Genomic DNA, 16,462 nt, shown 5'->3' with positions numbered 1-16,462 from the left:
GTGTTATCCCCTTACCCAGCTCCCCCCTACTTCAGGAAACCCGCTATCCCATTCCCCCTTGCCCTGCTTCTATGAGGGTGTTCTTCCACACACCCACCCACTCCCACCTCCCAGCCCTTGATTCCCCTACACTGGGGCATCTATCAAGCCATCAAAGGCCCAAGGGCTTCTCCTCCCATTGATGCCTGACAAAGCCATCCTCTGCTACAGATGCGGCTGGAGCCATGTGTGCTCCTTGGTTGGTGTCTTTAGTCCCTGGGAGCTCTGAGGGGGTCTGATTGGTTGATATTGTTGTCCTTCCTATGGGGTTGCAAACCCCTTCTTCTCCTTCAGTCCTTCCTCTAACTCTCCACTGGGGACCTCACACTCAGTGCAATGGTTGGCTGCAAGTATCTGACTCTGTATTTGTAAGGCTCTGGCAGAACCTCTCAGGAGACAGCTATATCAGGCTCCTTTCAGGAAGCAATTCTTAGCGTCCACAATAGTGTCAGAGTTTGGTGACTGTATCTGGGATGAATCTCCAGGTGGGACAGTCTCTGGATGGCCTTTCCTTCAGTTTCTGCTTTGCACTTTGTCTCCATATTTGCTCCTGTGAGGATTTGGTTCCCTTTTCTAAGAAGGATGGAAGCACCCACACTTTGGCCTCCCTTCTTCTTGAGAGCTTCATGTGGTCTGTGAATTGTATCTTGGGTATTCCAAACTTTTGGGCTAATATCTACTTATCAGTGAGTGCATACCATGTGTATTCTTTTGTGATTGGGCTACCTTACTCAGGATAATATTTTCTAGTTCCATCCATTTGCCTAAGAATTTCATGAATTTATCATTTTTAAAAGCTGAGGGTTTCAGCACATTGCCCAAGCTGGCCATAGACTCCTAGGCTCTAGTGGATCTCCTGCACCATCTTACCAGCCCAGTAATAACTTTTTTTAAAAAGTGAAATATTATTCTATTCCCAGTTTAAACTATACAGAGAGGTGGGGGCCGCTCAGCTAGTAAAGCATTTAATTGGAGGCATGAGGACCTGAGTTTCACGCCCCACACCCAAGTACAAAGTTGAATTTGGCTAGGCAATCTTGTAATCCCAGTGCTGGGGAGGTGAAACTTCCTTGACAGCCATTTTTGGCTAATCCGTGAGCTCCATGCCACTGAGAGGCCCTATCAGAAAGGAGGTAGACAGCATTCCACAGGATGATACCCAAGGTTGGCCTCTGCCCTCCACAAGTGTACCATGGGGCATGCAATCACACACGTAAGCAAAATAAATAAATTAAAATGTAATATTTTTCAAAATTGTATATCAAATATTCTGAAACTACTAGAGTCTCCAGGTCATTTTGAGTCTGATCAGAGAAGAAACTTCTTGATCTGTTGCTAAGTTGGCCTGCCGTCATCCTTCAGGATTTTGTTTGTTTCTGAGGTAGAATGAAACATAATAAATTTGTAGTCTTTCAGGACATTTTTTTCCCTGTAACACCTCTGACATATCAGAATGTCTGACACAGTAAGTGCTTGGCAGGACGCACTCACCAGACTTGCTCCTTTCAGCTGGAGGTGCTGCTGGAGCCGGCGACATAGGATCATAATTCCTCACATCCAGGAGTCTCCTCTGTCTGACAGAGTCCTGGATGAACGCTGGGTTGGCAATCTGCACATCGTTCTTTTGGATGGAGTTCAGATGACACGGACTCAGGACGTCAGCACTGTCTATGATGACATGTGTGCACTGCGGATAAACAGCAAGTCTGTCACCCAGCAGCCAAAGCAAAGCTTAAGAACAGCATTTGAATCTGTACCCCCAAAAGGTCTTATTTTAAGGTAGTTCATAGTGATTTTTCTAGATTTTTGGAAAAACATTACAATGTACAGTTTCAGAAAAACTTAAAAACAAACAGGCTGTTCCATCCACTCCTCCAAGTTCTAGATCAGTCCTAACGCTGCGACGTGCCTTAGGCTGTGCTTCTAGGAAGCACTCTACCACTGAGCTAATCCCCTGCCCTAAGCCACAGCTATTTCACTACGCATCTGGGTGGTCTACATCACAGGCTGCTTCCAAGTTCTCCATGCTGTGAACAGTATCCTGTACATCTTTACATACTTGCCTGTTATTGCTTTAGTCAAGGGAAGGAGATACAAAAGGTATTTATTTTGTTACTTTGTAGTTGTATTTAGTTTTTGAAAAGTTGGGGGTGCACACACGTGTGCATGTGTGTGGCATGGTCGTTTGTCTGTGTGAGTGTGGCACAGAAGCCACACTGTGCATGAGGAAGTCGGAGGACAGCCGTGGATGTTAGTCTGTTAGTCTTCACCATCTACCTTGTTTGCCATAGGGTCTCTTCCTTGTTACTTGGCCATAGATGTGACAAGAGGTTACAGGGATCCCTCTGTTTCTACCTCCTGTTTCACTGTGGGGGCTCAGGGATTTCAGACCATGTTTCCTCATTTACATGGGGTCTGGGCATCTGAACTCAAGTCGTCACCACAGTATGGCCAGCACTTTACTCACTGAGCAGTCACCCAGACTCCATTTTTATATAGTGTGACTAAAGAGTGCATGCACGTGATGGGCATTTATAAAGCAGTAATAGGTATTTGTTCATCCTCCCTGCCTGCTGCTCCCAGGGCCCTCCCCCAGAGGTGCTACTGGGATCTGCTCCTCATAGAACTTTCTAGAGTGCTTCTTTATAAACAGCAGGTATCTCTCTATTTCTATCTGACCTTGTTTTTCCACTTAAAAAGCTTATCTTTAAGATCATTTCATATATATATATATATATATATTTCATATATATATATATATACATTTATATATATATGAAATACATATATATATATATATATGTGTGTGTGTGTGTGTGTGTGTACAGTGACATCTGTGCTTTTTGCAAATAGGTACAATGTGACTTTTCTCTTCTGAGAGGTGGTGCTGTTCTGAAATTCTGTTTACAACTATGGCTAAGACTCAAAGATCAGAGTCACAAGGTAGAGACAATGTTACAAAACGCCCAGAGTAGAGAAGTCTGGGCTGGGCTGGGCTCTGGCATCTGCTTCTTCTGGTCTTCTTCTCCCCAAGGGGGTGTGTCCCTGTGACTTCAGCCTTCTCACACTGTCTCCTGCCCAGTCTCCTCTGCTTCTCTAGCCCTGAGCACTGTTCCCTGAACACATCCTATTAATCAGAGAGTAACATCGAGATTTGGAAATACCTGAGGGTTTAATAAAAAGGAAAACTTTCCGCCATTTTCCTTAATATCAGTTTGCAGCTTTTTCTTCTGCTGACGAGGTAAGTACTTGACCTTCAAGCAGAATATACAATTTGCAAAGATTCCTAAAGTCATCCTGAAAGAAAAAAGAGTTTTGAGTCATAGGCTTGTTGTTGTAATTATTTGATGTTTAAGCTTCATATATGTGTATATAATATACATTAAACACAATCACTCTCATATTCCTATTCCCTTTTTGTCCTGATAGTTTTACTTCTATATACATGCACATACATATATTACATACATACACAATCATGTGTGATCTTATGTATTTATATGAAATTTAGAAAACACAAATGAGAGAAAACATATTTATCTTTCAGAGGTTGGTTTAGTCCAGTTGCATCCACTTTGGGGCAAGGCAAGCACATGCTCTAGTATTGGGCCGAACCTGTAGCTCCTGGATAAATATTATGAGTACATTTTAAATGCACTTCTTTCCATATCTTTGTGTATAATGCTGAGGTTGGAGGCTGAGGGCTCAAACATTTTGCCATTGAGACCTTTGTAGGGCTAGTTTCTTTGCTTTTGAGTTATTTTCCCATCTAGGAAATATTTTTAAAACTTTTATTTATGTGTATATGTATTCACAGGATAGGTATACGCATACGAGTGCAGTTGCCCTTGGAGGTCAGAGATGTTACATCCAAGGACAACTGGAGTTACAGGCATTTGTGAGGCCCCTGTCATTGGAGCTATGAAATTAAATTGTGTCTTCTATAAGAGGTATGCTCCTAACTGTGAAGCCATTGCTCCAGTTCCCTAAAATGCTTTTTACTTGTATATTTTAATTATGTATTATAATTTAATTATGCATTTTAATGGGTTTCATTATGACATTTCCCCAAGTCATACACACACACACACACACACACATACACTTTTTTTTTTTTTTGGTTTTTTTTCGAGACAGGGTTTCTCTGTGTAGCCCTGGCTGTCCTGGAACTCACTCTGTAGACCAGGCTGGCCTCAAACTCAGAAATCCGCCTGCCTCTGCCTCCCAAGTGCTGGGATTAAAGGCGTGTGCCACTACCACCTGGCTAACACACACACGTTTTGAGAGTGTTTTTTTCTCATGAAGCCCTGGCTGGCCTGTTACACTATAATGCACATAGTGCTGATAGGGAACTGTGTGTCCATCTGAGCAGTGCCATGTCCTGTTCCTTGCCCCCTTCTCTGCCTCCTGTCACAAATCAAGGACCTGCCTGCAGGTTCTTGCAGTGCACTTCTCTCAGACAAAACATAAAAAAAGGCGGCACCTGATCTCTCTCTGGTGCTGGGGCCTGGGCTCTCCTTGGAGACCCTCACATGATGTTTCCTGCTCATCTCTCTCTCAGGGTGTTAATAACTCTCTCTCTCAGGGTGTTAATAACTCTCTCTCTCAGGGTGTTAATAACTCTCTCTCTCAGGGTGTTAATAACTCTCTCCTCAGTCCTTGGTCATTTGTCATTGTCCTCCCGAGCCCTCACTCCATCCAAAGCCAGCACTAACATGACTACCCCAGCTTGAAGCAATATTAATAAGTGGGTGGTTCTTTTGATTTTAGGTTTTTTTCTTGTTTTTTTTTTTTGTTTGTTTGTTTTTGTTTTTCGAGACAGGGTTTCTCTGTATAGCCCTGGCAGTCCTGGAACTCACTCTGTAGACCAGGCTGGCCTTGAACTCAGAAATCCTCTTGCCTCTGCCTCCCGAGTGCTGGACTAAAGGTGTGCGCCACCATGCCCGGCTTGATTTTACTTTTTATGGCTGATCTATGACTAAGAATTCTTTCTACATGTACCTAATGCACATGTTAATGAAATGTAATGGCTCTGTGCTGCCTGACACATAGGCCCAAACCAGGAATTGAATCTTTATTCTTGGCTTAATTCAGAAATTTGGCAGTCTCTTTGGGAATTTGATAACGGACAGGCATCTAAAGCGGTCTTCTATGTCATCTTTAGGTGGACTTAATATAGGCAGCCTCTCATTTCAAGGGTCAGTTTTGCCCCTCTGGTCATGTGACTGATGATGGTGGAGTCTGCTTCATATTGTCTCTTCTTCCCTGTGTGGCAGAGGAAGGCTCACATACACCAAGGTCACTGGGTCTCACATTCCTCCTGATGTGCCCTTTCCCTTTCCGTGACATCTAAATTGAAGGCTGACTCAGAACAAACAACGGGCAGTGAGTGTGTGCAGCTTCCTTCCTTCAGAACGAAGTACAGGCATGTTGCTATAAAATAGAATATGAAGGGCGCCATCAGAAATAGGACTGCTTTCAGTTAGGATCATACCTGTGGCTCAGGAACATGAAAGCATTTTCTCTCTTCCTCCCTGCTCCCTTCCTTCTTCCTTTCTTTTTCCTCCTTTGCTTTCATTTTTCTTTCCTTCTCTCTCTCTCTCTTTTCTTGAAATGCTAGCACTCCACCCCAGGGCTTGTACTTAAAGCCTTTCTCACTGCATCCGCAGAACAGAAAGAAGCCTTCACTTCTAAAGTAAAAATTAAATGACATGAGGCTCAAAGGTTTGGCTTGTGACAACCACCAACACAGTATACACTGCTTCCCATCTGCCAAAAAGCTCCGGAGGCCATTTGTCAAAGATCCGATCAGCTGTGTCTTTGTCTGCCAGGCCCCATTAGGCAGTGACTCTCATGGATGTGGCCGTGTTTTTCACAAAGGAATAGGCCAGTCTGCTACCTGCTCAGAGAGCAGTGATGCTGGAGAAGTATGAACAAGGGACCTTTCCTGGCACTGTCCCCTTCTAAACTTGCTTTGATTGCTTAGCTGGAACAAGGAAAAGAGGTAGGTTCTTTCTGCCAAAAGGAGCCCTAAGTAGGAGTGGCTTGAGAGCAGGCCTCGCGGGATATACCTAAAAACTAGTAAGGCATACTCAGTTAGCTGAAATCATAGGATATGCAATGAACGTCCCTCTAAGTCTGTGGGGATGACAGGAAAAAGCTCAGCTCTTGACCTTTGAAGGTCAGCTTACTAAGGCAGGATCTGGTTTAAGAGCCATGCTAAATGATGTCAAACACAGTTTCTTCTTTTTTTTTTCTGTTAATGCTATAATAGCTTTGATCAAGGGGCTCCTTGGGGAAAGCAATTTCTCTAGCCTGGATGGAGACCTAACATTCCCAGCTACTCAAAACATAAGAGTTAATCCATTTGGGCCTGTCAATCACCTGGCTGATGTAACCGGGGAACTGCTGTATGTCAGAGAGTGTGAATCTAACCTGTCACAGTCTGAAGCCCTGAAGAGGAAGTTCTGCAGAACAGGAGGGGTGGGTGTTGACAAGGGGAAACGTGTATGTTCTTGCCCTGGGGTTGGATATCCCCGAGCCTGAGGACTGTGTGTGACTCAGCCTCTGGGGCCACCTCTCCGCCCTTCACAGCTCGCATTGAGAACAACAAGGTGATTAATAGTCTTGAAAGTACTAAAACAGGTCCTCCACCTGAATAGATCTCAGTGGCTACCCGTATGGGACATTTTCAAGTTAGCCCGTGAGTATGAACTGGGGAAGTTCAAGAGGGTGAGATCCCCTGCCCCACCCACAGACTGCAAAGCTAAGCAAGAGTAGCAGAAGCCTCTGGTACGCAGAGAAGCTACTGAAGGAAAGATCAGTCTGTGGGATGCTGGACACTGCAGGGTGCTGGACACTCGTGCAGTACAGGGTCAATGAAAGAGAACTGTCATAGTCCTCCAGTCCCCCACCCAAGTACAGGGAAGTCTCAGTTCAAAGAACAACCACAAGATGTACGTTGCCAATTCAATCAACTGCACCCAAACTTGTAGCTGATCAATCAGTCGGAAAATCAATACCTCATTCTGTTATTCTCTTCTTAAATTTAGAAACATCCCTTGCGGTTTGGCCCATGCCCCCATACACTCTTTCCCAATCACAGAATTCCAAGGCACAAACATCTCCACTTGTGTTTTTTTCCTTTGTAAGCCTGTATCTTTGTCAGGGTTTCTATTCCTGCACAAACATCAAGAAGCAAGTTGGGGAGGAAAGGGTTTATTCAGCTTACACTTCCATACTGCTGTTCATCACCGAGGAAGTCAGGACTGGAACTCAAGCAGGTCAGGAAGCAGGAGCTGATGCAGAGGCCATAGAGGGATCTTCTTTACTGGCTTGCTTCCCCTGGCTTGCTCAGCCTGCTCTCTTATAGAATCAAGACTACCAGCCCAGAGATGGTCCCACCCACAAGGGGCCTTTCCCCATTGATCACTAATTGAAAAATGCCTTACAGTTGGATCTCATGGAGGCATTTCCTCAACTGAAGCTCCTTTTTCTGTGATAACTCCAGCTGTGTCAAATTGACACAAAACTAGCCAGTACAACCTGGATACCCTATGTTTCACCGTCGCTCTCCTACCCTGCTGTGTCAGGGCGGATCGAGGTCACAAATAAACCCTCATGTGTTTGCATCGGATCCTAGGTCCTTGGTGGTCTTCTTGGGGGTCTTACAAATCAGGCATACCAGTCAACACCAACATAAACACGGGGAGGGTCCTGAAGTTCAACTGCCTTTCCTGATACACAGCAGGCAGTGTCCAGTTTTCTTTCTTTAAGATTTATTTCATGCGTGTGCCTGGGTGTACATAAGTGCCCAGTGTATGTGCTGTGACCATGGAGACCAGAAATGGGTGTCAGATCCCCTACAGCTGGGGTTACAGGTGGCTGTGAGCCATCTGAAATGATACTGGGGACCAATCTTAGCCCTTGACAAGGAAGGTAAGCCCTTTCACTGAGTTACCACTCCAGCCTCTGTCTCCAGGTTTCAAAGACCCAGAAAGAGGCTGCTTCCACACTTCATCTTTCATCCTTTGCCTCCTTTGTGTGTGTGTGTGTGCTCTGCCTTACTTTCCCACTACACTTTAAGGGATATTTTCATTTTTATCATATTAGAAATACTCCCAAATGGATATGATTTTATGTTTTTATTCATCTAGTTTTATTTATAGTTGTTTTTGTCACTATGAGCAAATCTTTTTTGTCTTCCTTGTTTGTTTTTTTATTTTTTTATTTTTCATTTCTCATTCTCTACCCCAGGCTGGCCTTGAACTCATGAGATTGCATACCTTCCCAAGTGCTGGGATTACAGGTGTGAACTACCACACTCAGCTTCTTTCTTTCTCCACACGGTCCTCCATTGTTAGACTTTCTTAGTGTTTTTACTGTTTTATTGCCTAGAAAGTTCACTTGTAACAGAAAATCCCTCAAATCTAGAGAAAGAAAACAGACAGCCAAATACAAGAGGCATTTAGAATTACAGACAGACAGGGCTGCTGAGGGTACTTTCCATGACGTGGACTAGGTAAGAGGTCAAAAGGGCAAGGGAAGAATGGAATGGACTGTCAGGGAGAGGACCAACTGGCCTACAGAGACAGAGTGACATCGCCTCGGGCCCTCATCATCCAGTAAAAGCCTGGAAAGGACAGATTGCACAGTAATTGCTGAAAGTTCATAACTAACCAGGATTATTGTATGCAGCAAGTATGCTTTAAATTTGATTGTGAAATAAGGGCACTTCAAGAAAAGCACAACACAAGGCACTCCATGGCCAGTAAGCCAGCGCTGCAGAAGATGCTTACAATACTGTGATACTAACCACGGAGGAGGGGAAAAGATCTCAGCAGAAGAGCCGAGGAAACCCTCCATTTCTGGAAGGACTGATGAACCAAGCCAGGACCATCATGAATAGGGAAGAACAGTTATCCACACAACCAGAAGAACAACCAACAAAGTCTCAGGAAGTAGATAACATCTCTCAATGATAACCTTAACTGTAAATGGCTCGACTCACTAATAAAGAGATACAGACTGCAAAGGCAGGCCTAAGAGGACAGCACAGCTATTAGTGCTTACATTAAAAAACAAAAACAGAGCAAGGCTGGGTATGGTGGCGCACACCTTTAATCCCAGCACTCGGGAGGCAGAGGCACGTGGTTCTGTGAGTTTGAGGCCAGTCTGGTCTATATAGTGAGATCCAGGTCAGACAAGGCTACATCTCGAAAATAAAACAAAACAAGGAGCTGGAGAGATGGTTCAGTGGTTAAGAGCACTCACTGCTCTTGCAAAGGTCCTGAGTTCAATTCCTAACACCCACATGGCAGCTCACAACTATGTGATACTGTCTTCTGGTGTGCAGGCAGACGTACATGCAGACAAAGTACCCATATACATAAATATTTTTTTAAATATGTTTAATAAAAGAAAAAGAAGTCAGTGCAATCTGAAGTTTAAACATCTAACGATTTACCCCCAACTTCTCAGAAAAGCAAGAAAAATCTGAAAGCAAAAACAGTAGTGGAGCAGAAATGAATGAAATGGAGGTAAAGGAGCAAGACATGGGATCAGCCAACCAAAAAGCTGGTTCTTGGACAAGATAAGCAAGACCGACAAAGGCCTAGTCAAGATGACCAAGGTGAAGAGAGAGGGGCTGAGGTGTCACTCTGTTTGCAGAGTGCTTAGCAGAGAGCTGGGCTTGCCCCTCAGTGTCAGCTAAAACTGGTCATGGTGGCGCATGTCTACAGTGGAGGTAGAGGGGTCAGATGGTCAGGGTTATCCTCAGCTATATAGTAAATCTGAGACCAGCCTGGAATACATAAGGCCATAGAAAGAGAATGGAGACAGACAGACAGACAGAGAGTTGTAGGTAGATAGATATGGATAGAAAGCACCAAGTTAAGAAATTGGAGATGGAAAGGGGATAGTATAATATCTTGAAATAAAATACAGAGTATCTTAGGCAATAATTTAACTTGCATTACAACAAAACAAAACAAAACAGTCCCTAGAAAATCTGGAAGAAATGAATACATTCCCGAGATCTACTTAACCTACCAGAATTAAATCAAGAAGACATAAACAATGTAAGCAGATGCAATAGGCAGTTAAGTTGAAATAGTAATAAAATGTGCCCACTAAGTCTCACACAGCATGGGATGGTTCACAGCCATATTCTCCCATGCCATTAAGAGGAAGGCGACACCAGCATTTCTCAGAATGCTCTACAAAGTAGAAAGGGAAGGGACACTACCACACTTATCCTACAAAGCCACAGCACAGCAAACCAGAGAGGACACAACAGCCCAAATTCTCCAATAACCACTAAATTTCTAAAGAATATTGTAAATCCATTTCAAGAACACTGTGATAAAGTTAGCTTCATCTCAGGAACGTAAGATTGGCTCAACACATCCACACCTATGAATATAGTACAATGGCTGAAGAGATGTAATGACAAAAATCACATGACCACATCTGTAGACACATTAAAGGCCTTTGGCAAAGTCCAACATCCTTCATGACAAAGCCTCTGCAGAACTAGAGACAGAAGAAATGTATACCTCAATGTTTTAAGAGCTAAATACGGCAAGTCTGTAGCCAACATCACACTACATGGGGAATTTTCCTCTAAAGTTAGAAAGGAGACAAGGGTGGCCATTCTCCACTCTTTTGAATATGGTGCTAGAAGTCTTACTGGACTAGTAAGAGAGAAAACGAGAGAAACAGACATGGGAAACATGCCAACTCATCCCTATTTCTGCATGACAGGATGCAATCCTCAAAAGATCCTAAAGACCCCACCAGACACTATGTGTTGTTGGTTTTTAGTGAATTTGTTTGGTTTGCTTTACATTTTTTTTAGCCTTGGCTAGCCTAGAACTTGTTATATAGACCAGGTTGGGCTCGATCTCAGAATTCTTTCTCACCCAAGTCTTAGGCTTGAAGGTGTGTACCACTACACCTCACCGGCCTGGTTTAATGTTGAGATCCAATCTGTACCTGCTGGCCTAGAGCTCACTGTGAAGCTCAGGTCTCAAACTCATGGTGATCCTCCTGTTGTAGCCTCCAGAGTGTTAGGATTACTGGGGTGTGCCCCCATGACTGGCTTCTACCAGAAAATCCTTAGACTTGAAAAACACTTTTAGAAAAGTAGCAGAAAAAAACAACAAACAAAACATAGGCATCCTTTCACTGAACCAAATACAAACGTGTCAAAAAGACCTGAAGGGAAAAAAGTCATTTCCAATAGCTTTTAAATATCAAACTCGAGCCTGGTGGTGGTGGTGGTGGTGGTACACGCCTTTGGTTCCAGCACTCAGGAGGCAGAGGCAAGCTGATCTCTGAGCTTGAGGCCAGCCTGGTCTATAGAAAAAGTTCTAGGGCAGCCAGGGCTGCACAGAGAAACCCTGTCTCAAAAAACCAAAACAAAGCAAAAAAAAAAAAAAAAAAAATCAAATTAGAAATAACCCTAACAAAGGAGGTAAGATACCTCTCTGATGAAGACTTTAAAACACAGAAGAAGAAACCACAAGGGAAACCTCCCATGTGAATGTATTGACAGGATTGTATTTTTAAAATGCTGTATTATTGAAAACAGATTCAAAGCAATCCCCATCAAAATCCCAAAGATATTCTTCATAGAAGAGGAAGAAAATTCATATGGACGCACAGAAGACTCACAAGAACCAGAGCGATCCTTAGAAATAACAATGCTCCTCTCAGAGTTGTAGTAACCCAGTTGCAGTAACAAAAACTCTGGTGCTGACATAGAAACAGACGTATAGCTGGATGCAACAGGAGAAGATCTAGAAATAAGCCCACACAGCTACAGAGATCTAATTCCTGACAAAAGCTTAAAAAACTGCACAGTGAGGGGTGGTGGGGTGGTGGTGGTGGTGGCCCACGCCTTTAATCCCAGCACTTTGGGAGGCAGAGGCAGGCAGATTTCTGAGTTCGAGGCCAGCCTGGTCTACAGCGTGAGTTCCAGGACAGCCAGGGCTATACAGAGAAACCCTGTCTCGAAAAAACAAAACAAACAAAACAAAACAAAACAAAACACTGCACAGTGGAGAGAGAAGGCTGCCTCCCTAGGGAGTGAACACCCAAGTTTCTTCCTTTCAGCGTGTCCTAGGGGAGCCCATCAAGAGCCGTCTTCCTATTGGCTGCCCTGAGACAGGTCCCAGCATTGATCCTGTTGTTACTCTTCCTTACCTCATCTCACAGCTTACAGTCAAACATGAAAGTCAGGGCATGAACCCCTGACAGGAACGTGGAAGCCGGTGGTTCTCAATCTTGACCCCTTTGACAGGGGGTTAAGACTATAGAAAACACAGATATTTTTACTTACTATTCATAACAGTAGCACAATTTAAGGAACTGACTGCATTAAAGGCTGTGATTGGGATGTATAGTGAGTAGATTAATTAGTGGTCAAGGAAGAACGCAGCTTACTGGCTTGCTTTCTGTTTCTGTTCGCCTCATACAATCCAGGACCACCTGCCCAGAAGCGGTGCCCACAGTGGGCTAAGCTCTCTTCCTTCAGTTAGCAATCAAGAAAATGCTCTGCAGACACGCCCCAGAGGTCAATTGGTGATTTCTCAATTGAGGTTCATTTTTTTCCAGGTGTGTCAATTTAACAACCAACAATAGCCATAGCACCGGAAGTACCTTTAGTAGGACAGAGGCATAAATAAATCCAACCTAAGGACAAATCTACGTGGGGCGGATTTCCTGGCCTTCCCTTTTTTCATTAACGTAAACTGTAACTGCCATAAGTAAGGCCTAGACAGATTAAGAATTTCTCTATTCTGAGTCTTGGCTAAAACTGCAAATTAACTCACCCCATCTTTTTTACTTTTTTTTGTCTTAATAGGACCCGGAGCTTAGTCAGGTTCGGCTAAATTTCAACTCCAGACCTCAATGAGTTATTTTCTTCTACCATAAGTTTCCTTAACTTTCAGAAAGTAAAGAAACGTTGCGTTCTGTTGCAGTGATTTTCCCAAAACAGCAGAGGGTCTGATGGCGCAGTCAACATTGACCTCCCCTCCCCTGGCGCTCCCCGCCTAGGACCGCGGCCCCTGAGCCAGGCCTCAGAAGGTCACGGCCACCAGGGACTACCGGGCCCTCGGACTGTCAGACAGCCTCCTGGGGGCACCCACGCACCTGCTCGGAGATCCCGCCTGGCCCTTCCTGGTGTCGGATGGTCCCCTCCTCGGTGCCCCGCAGCCGGCGTTCCAGCCTCGGTGCTTCTGCTCCAGGCGCAGCCGGGCTAGGTGGGGCGCGGCGGGGCGGGACCCGGCGGGGCGGGACCGTGGCTGCGTCTCCTGAACACCGGACCTACGCTCCTTAGAGGGATGTCCTGCGACTGTCCAGCTGGGGAGAAGGCGTGGCCTCAGCTTTCCAGATCAGCCTGGCGTTCAGGACTTTCACTTTCTTTTTCAGAGTGTAAATTGCCAGTAGGGGTAAATCCAAAATTCGAATCTGGGAGATGTGATGGATGGGGACTTTTGACAGAGAAATGATTATGGATTGGGGTTAAGTAGTGTGCTGGAATCCCAGGGCAGGTAAGAAACAAATTTCCCAAAGGGGCATCAGAGAGAATTTAGGACTGAAGAGCTAGGTCATTGGTAGAAAGCTTGGCTAACATTTGTGGGCCCCTGGGTTCGATTTTCAGCAGCAACAGTGGAAGAAAATGAGAACGTCTGAGTTTGAAGCTCACAATAGCATCCATCACTAATTGGAGACGCTCAAACGATGGGTCTAGGGCTAGACAGCTCAGCTGGTTATTTGTTTCACATGTGTGGGCCCCGGGCGCTAGAATCAGAAATGTACTGAGTAGGGACTGATTTAGAAATAATCCCATTCCTCAGAATATGATGAATGAAATGAGACTATAAGGTCTAGACTAGAGAATTGAATGTAAAAGGTGGAGCTGAACTTTGGTGACATGATTTATTGGGTGCTGTCCTCAGGTGCCAACTGATCTGGAACTTATTATATGTGCTAGGCTAGGTAGCCAGTGAACACTAAGGATCTACCAGTCTCTTCCTCCCAGCACTGGGGTTACAAGCACATACCATTATGTGTGGCTTTATATGTATAGTATATATAATATACTATATTTTTTGCATGCATACACGTATGTGTGCTTATGATTTCTCTTCTTCTTTGACATGACTGGATATAGGACTCATGTCATCAGGCTTGTAGGGCAAATACTTTACCCACTGAGCCACCTAGCCAGCTTCCAGCTTTTTTTTTTTTTTAAATGGTGGGGGTGTGTGTGTTTTACACTCCGGTCTTTATGCTTACCAGGCAAGCACTCTAGGGACTGAGCCACCTCCCCATCCCTAGAAACATCTTTACTGGACTGAGGAGATGCTTCAGCAGGTTAAAGTGCTTGTGTGAAGCCCTGGGTTCAGTCCCTAATACTGTGTTAAAAACAGGTTTGGTGGTATATGTGTGTAATCCCTACAGACTGGAGGTACAGACAGGAGGATCAGAAGTTGAAGATCTTTAGTGAGTTCTTAAAAAGCAAAGCAGAAAAGGAGACATTTTTACTGTACTAGTTTCTTGTCTTATTGCTCTGATAGAAGCAGCTTTTGGAAGGAGAGGGTGTGCTGGCTTACAGTTCTAGGGTGCACAGTCTTTCATGGCAGGGAAGGTCTGACTGCAGGAGCAGGAGGTGTCTGACCGCATCTTGCCTGCAGTCGGGGTAATGAGTGAAGCGATGAGTATTGTCTGCTTTCCCTTTAATTCCATTCAGGTCCTTAGCCCATGGGATGATGTCACTCATGGTTTTGGCACAGCTTATCAATGGGGGTGGGGGTGGGGTCACACAGTCAACAGTTGAATAATGTGCTATATGCTACTTATTTTAATTTTATTCTTTTTTTCTCTCTTCCCCCGCCCCAGGATAGAGTTTCTCTGTATCACAGCCCTGGGTGTCTTGGAACTCACTCTGTAAACCAGACTGGCCTCAACTCACAGAGATCTTTCTGCCTTTTTGAGACAGGGCCTTTTTATATAGTCCAGGGCTGCCTTTCAGCTCTAAGTAAGTGCAAGGCTCTTCCTCTGCCCAAGTGATTGGATGACAGATGTATCATTATACTCTACTTTTTAAATGTAGGTGTGTAGGTTCCAGGTGATAACTTACATATTAAATCTTTTTTTTAAAGATTTATTTATTTTTATTATATGTAAGTACACTGTAGCTGTCTTCAGACACTCCAGAAGAGGGAGTAAGATCCCATTACAGATGGTTGTAAGCCCCATGTGGTTGCTGAGATTTGAACTCAGGACCTTCAGAAGGGCAGTCAGTGCTCTTAACCGCTGAGCCATCTCTCCAGCCCTTTATTAAAACCTTAATAGCTACTTTAAACTTGAATGTGGAGACATGCTTTGTGGCACATACTTTGGGAAGTGAAGGCAAGAAAACTAGGAGAGAGAGAGAGAGGAAGGATGAGTGTGATAAAATTTGTTTATTCAGACAACAAGCAATGTGGCATAACATACTATACCAAATAAAATGTAGGCAGAAATAGTAGAGAATATTATGATTACTGTCAAAGACACACATTTTAAGAAAATGATTTTTGGGCATGCTTTCAGGCCAAAAGAAGACCATTTGAACCCTCATTCAGCATCGTAAGTTATTAATTTACCGACTAATCAGCTTTAGGGCAGTGGGTGGAACTCAGAGCCTCTGGTACATCAGACAAGGTCTTTGCTACCCACTGAGCTCCATTCTCTTGTCAACATATTAGGTGTGTGTTCTTGGAAATTTTGAACTTTGGCTTTTTCATCTATGATGTAACCTAACAAAACAAAGCAAAACAAAACTCTCAAAACTTTTCCCAAGTCTCCAGGTTTGAGGTGTCTGTACAAATCTTTAATTATCTTTAATAATAGTGATTTACTAGAACTAATTAGTATAAAGGGCAGTTCTTCTTGATGACCTTTTTATATAGAATCTCATGTTACATACTGGCCTCTAACTTACTCTATATTGGAGGATGACCTTGAATTTCTGATTCACCTTCCCCACCTGAGAGACTGGTCACCAATTTTGGATTATACAGTGCTGAGGATAGAACATACTAGGCAAGCATTTGATCAACCGGAAAGGGGAAGGTGGGATGGCCTAGTGGTTATAGGCATTTACTGTTCTCTCTCCCAAGATTGGATTCAGTTTCCAGCTTCTACATGGTAGCTCACAAACATCTGTAGCTCTAGTTCCATGGGATCATGGGATCTGATGGCCCCTATGACCTCTACAGGCACCAGACACACATATCAGGGCACATACTAACATGCAGGCAAAATATGCTTGCACATAAAGTAAAAATAAAATAGTAAAATTAGATATTTAAAAAACAGATGTTAGTTTACAATATTGTTCAAACCTGGTCTAAAAACTGTGGTAACT

General features: G+C 43.9%; 2 protein-coding genes across 3 annotated transcripts in view; one reads left to right on the top strand and one right to left on the bottom strand.

Annotated features, from left to right (window-relative positions):
• The window catches only part of Parp4 (poly(ADP-ribose) polymerase family member 4), an 87,004-nt gene extending 73,656 nt beyond the window's left edge, over positions 1–13,348 (bottom strand). Inside the window, exons 1-3 of one of the 2 annotated variants that reach the window (XM_029469183.2) lie at positions 13,198–13,348; positions 3,204–3,336; positions 1,531–1,726 (exon numbers count right to left, since the gene is read on the bottom strand). In XM_029469183.2, the coding sequence (XP_029325043.1) occupies positions 1,531–1,726; positions 3,204–3,335 (328 nt within the window). In that variant the 5' untranslated portion in view covers position 3,336; positions 13,198–13,348. The remainder of the gene's footprint in view (positions 1–1,530; positions 1,727–3,203; positions 3,337–13,197) is intronic. The other variant, XM_085828670.1, reaches the window with a different exon arrangement.
• Positions 13,349–13,489: 141 nt separating this feature from the next.
• Positions 13,490–16,462, top strand: part of Cpap (centrosome assembly and centriole elongation protein) — a 44,468-nt gene continuing 41,495 nt past the window's right edge. Inside the window, exon 1 of the mRNA XM_029468694.2 lies at positions 13,490–13,598. The gene's annotated coding sequence lies outside the window, so the exon portion shown is untranslated. The remainder of the gene's footprint in view (positions 13,599–16,462) is intronic.

Source organism: Mus caroli, unplaced genomic scaffold (assembly GCF_978045245.1).
Source record: "Mus caroli unplaced genomic scaffold, Mus_caroli_1 scaffold_12, whole genome shotgun sequence".
Lineage (NCBI taxonomy): Eukaryota > Metazoa > Chordata > Mammalia > Rodentia > Muridae > Mus > Mus caroli.
This window is presented reverse-complemented; position numbering and strand designations above follow the sequence as displayed.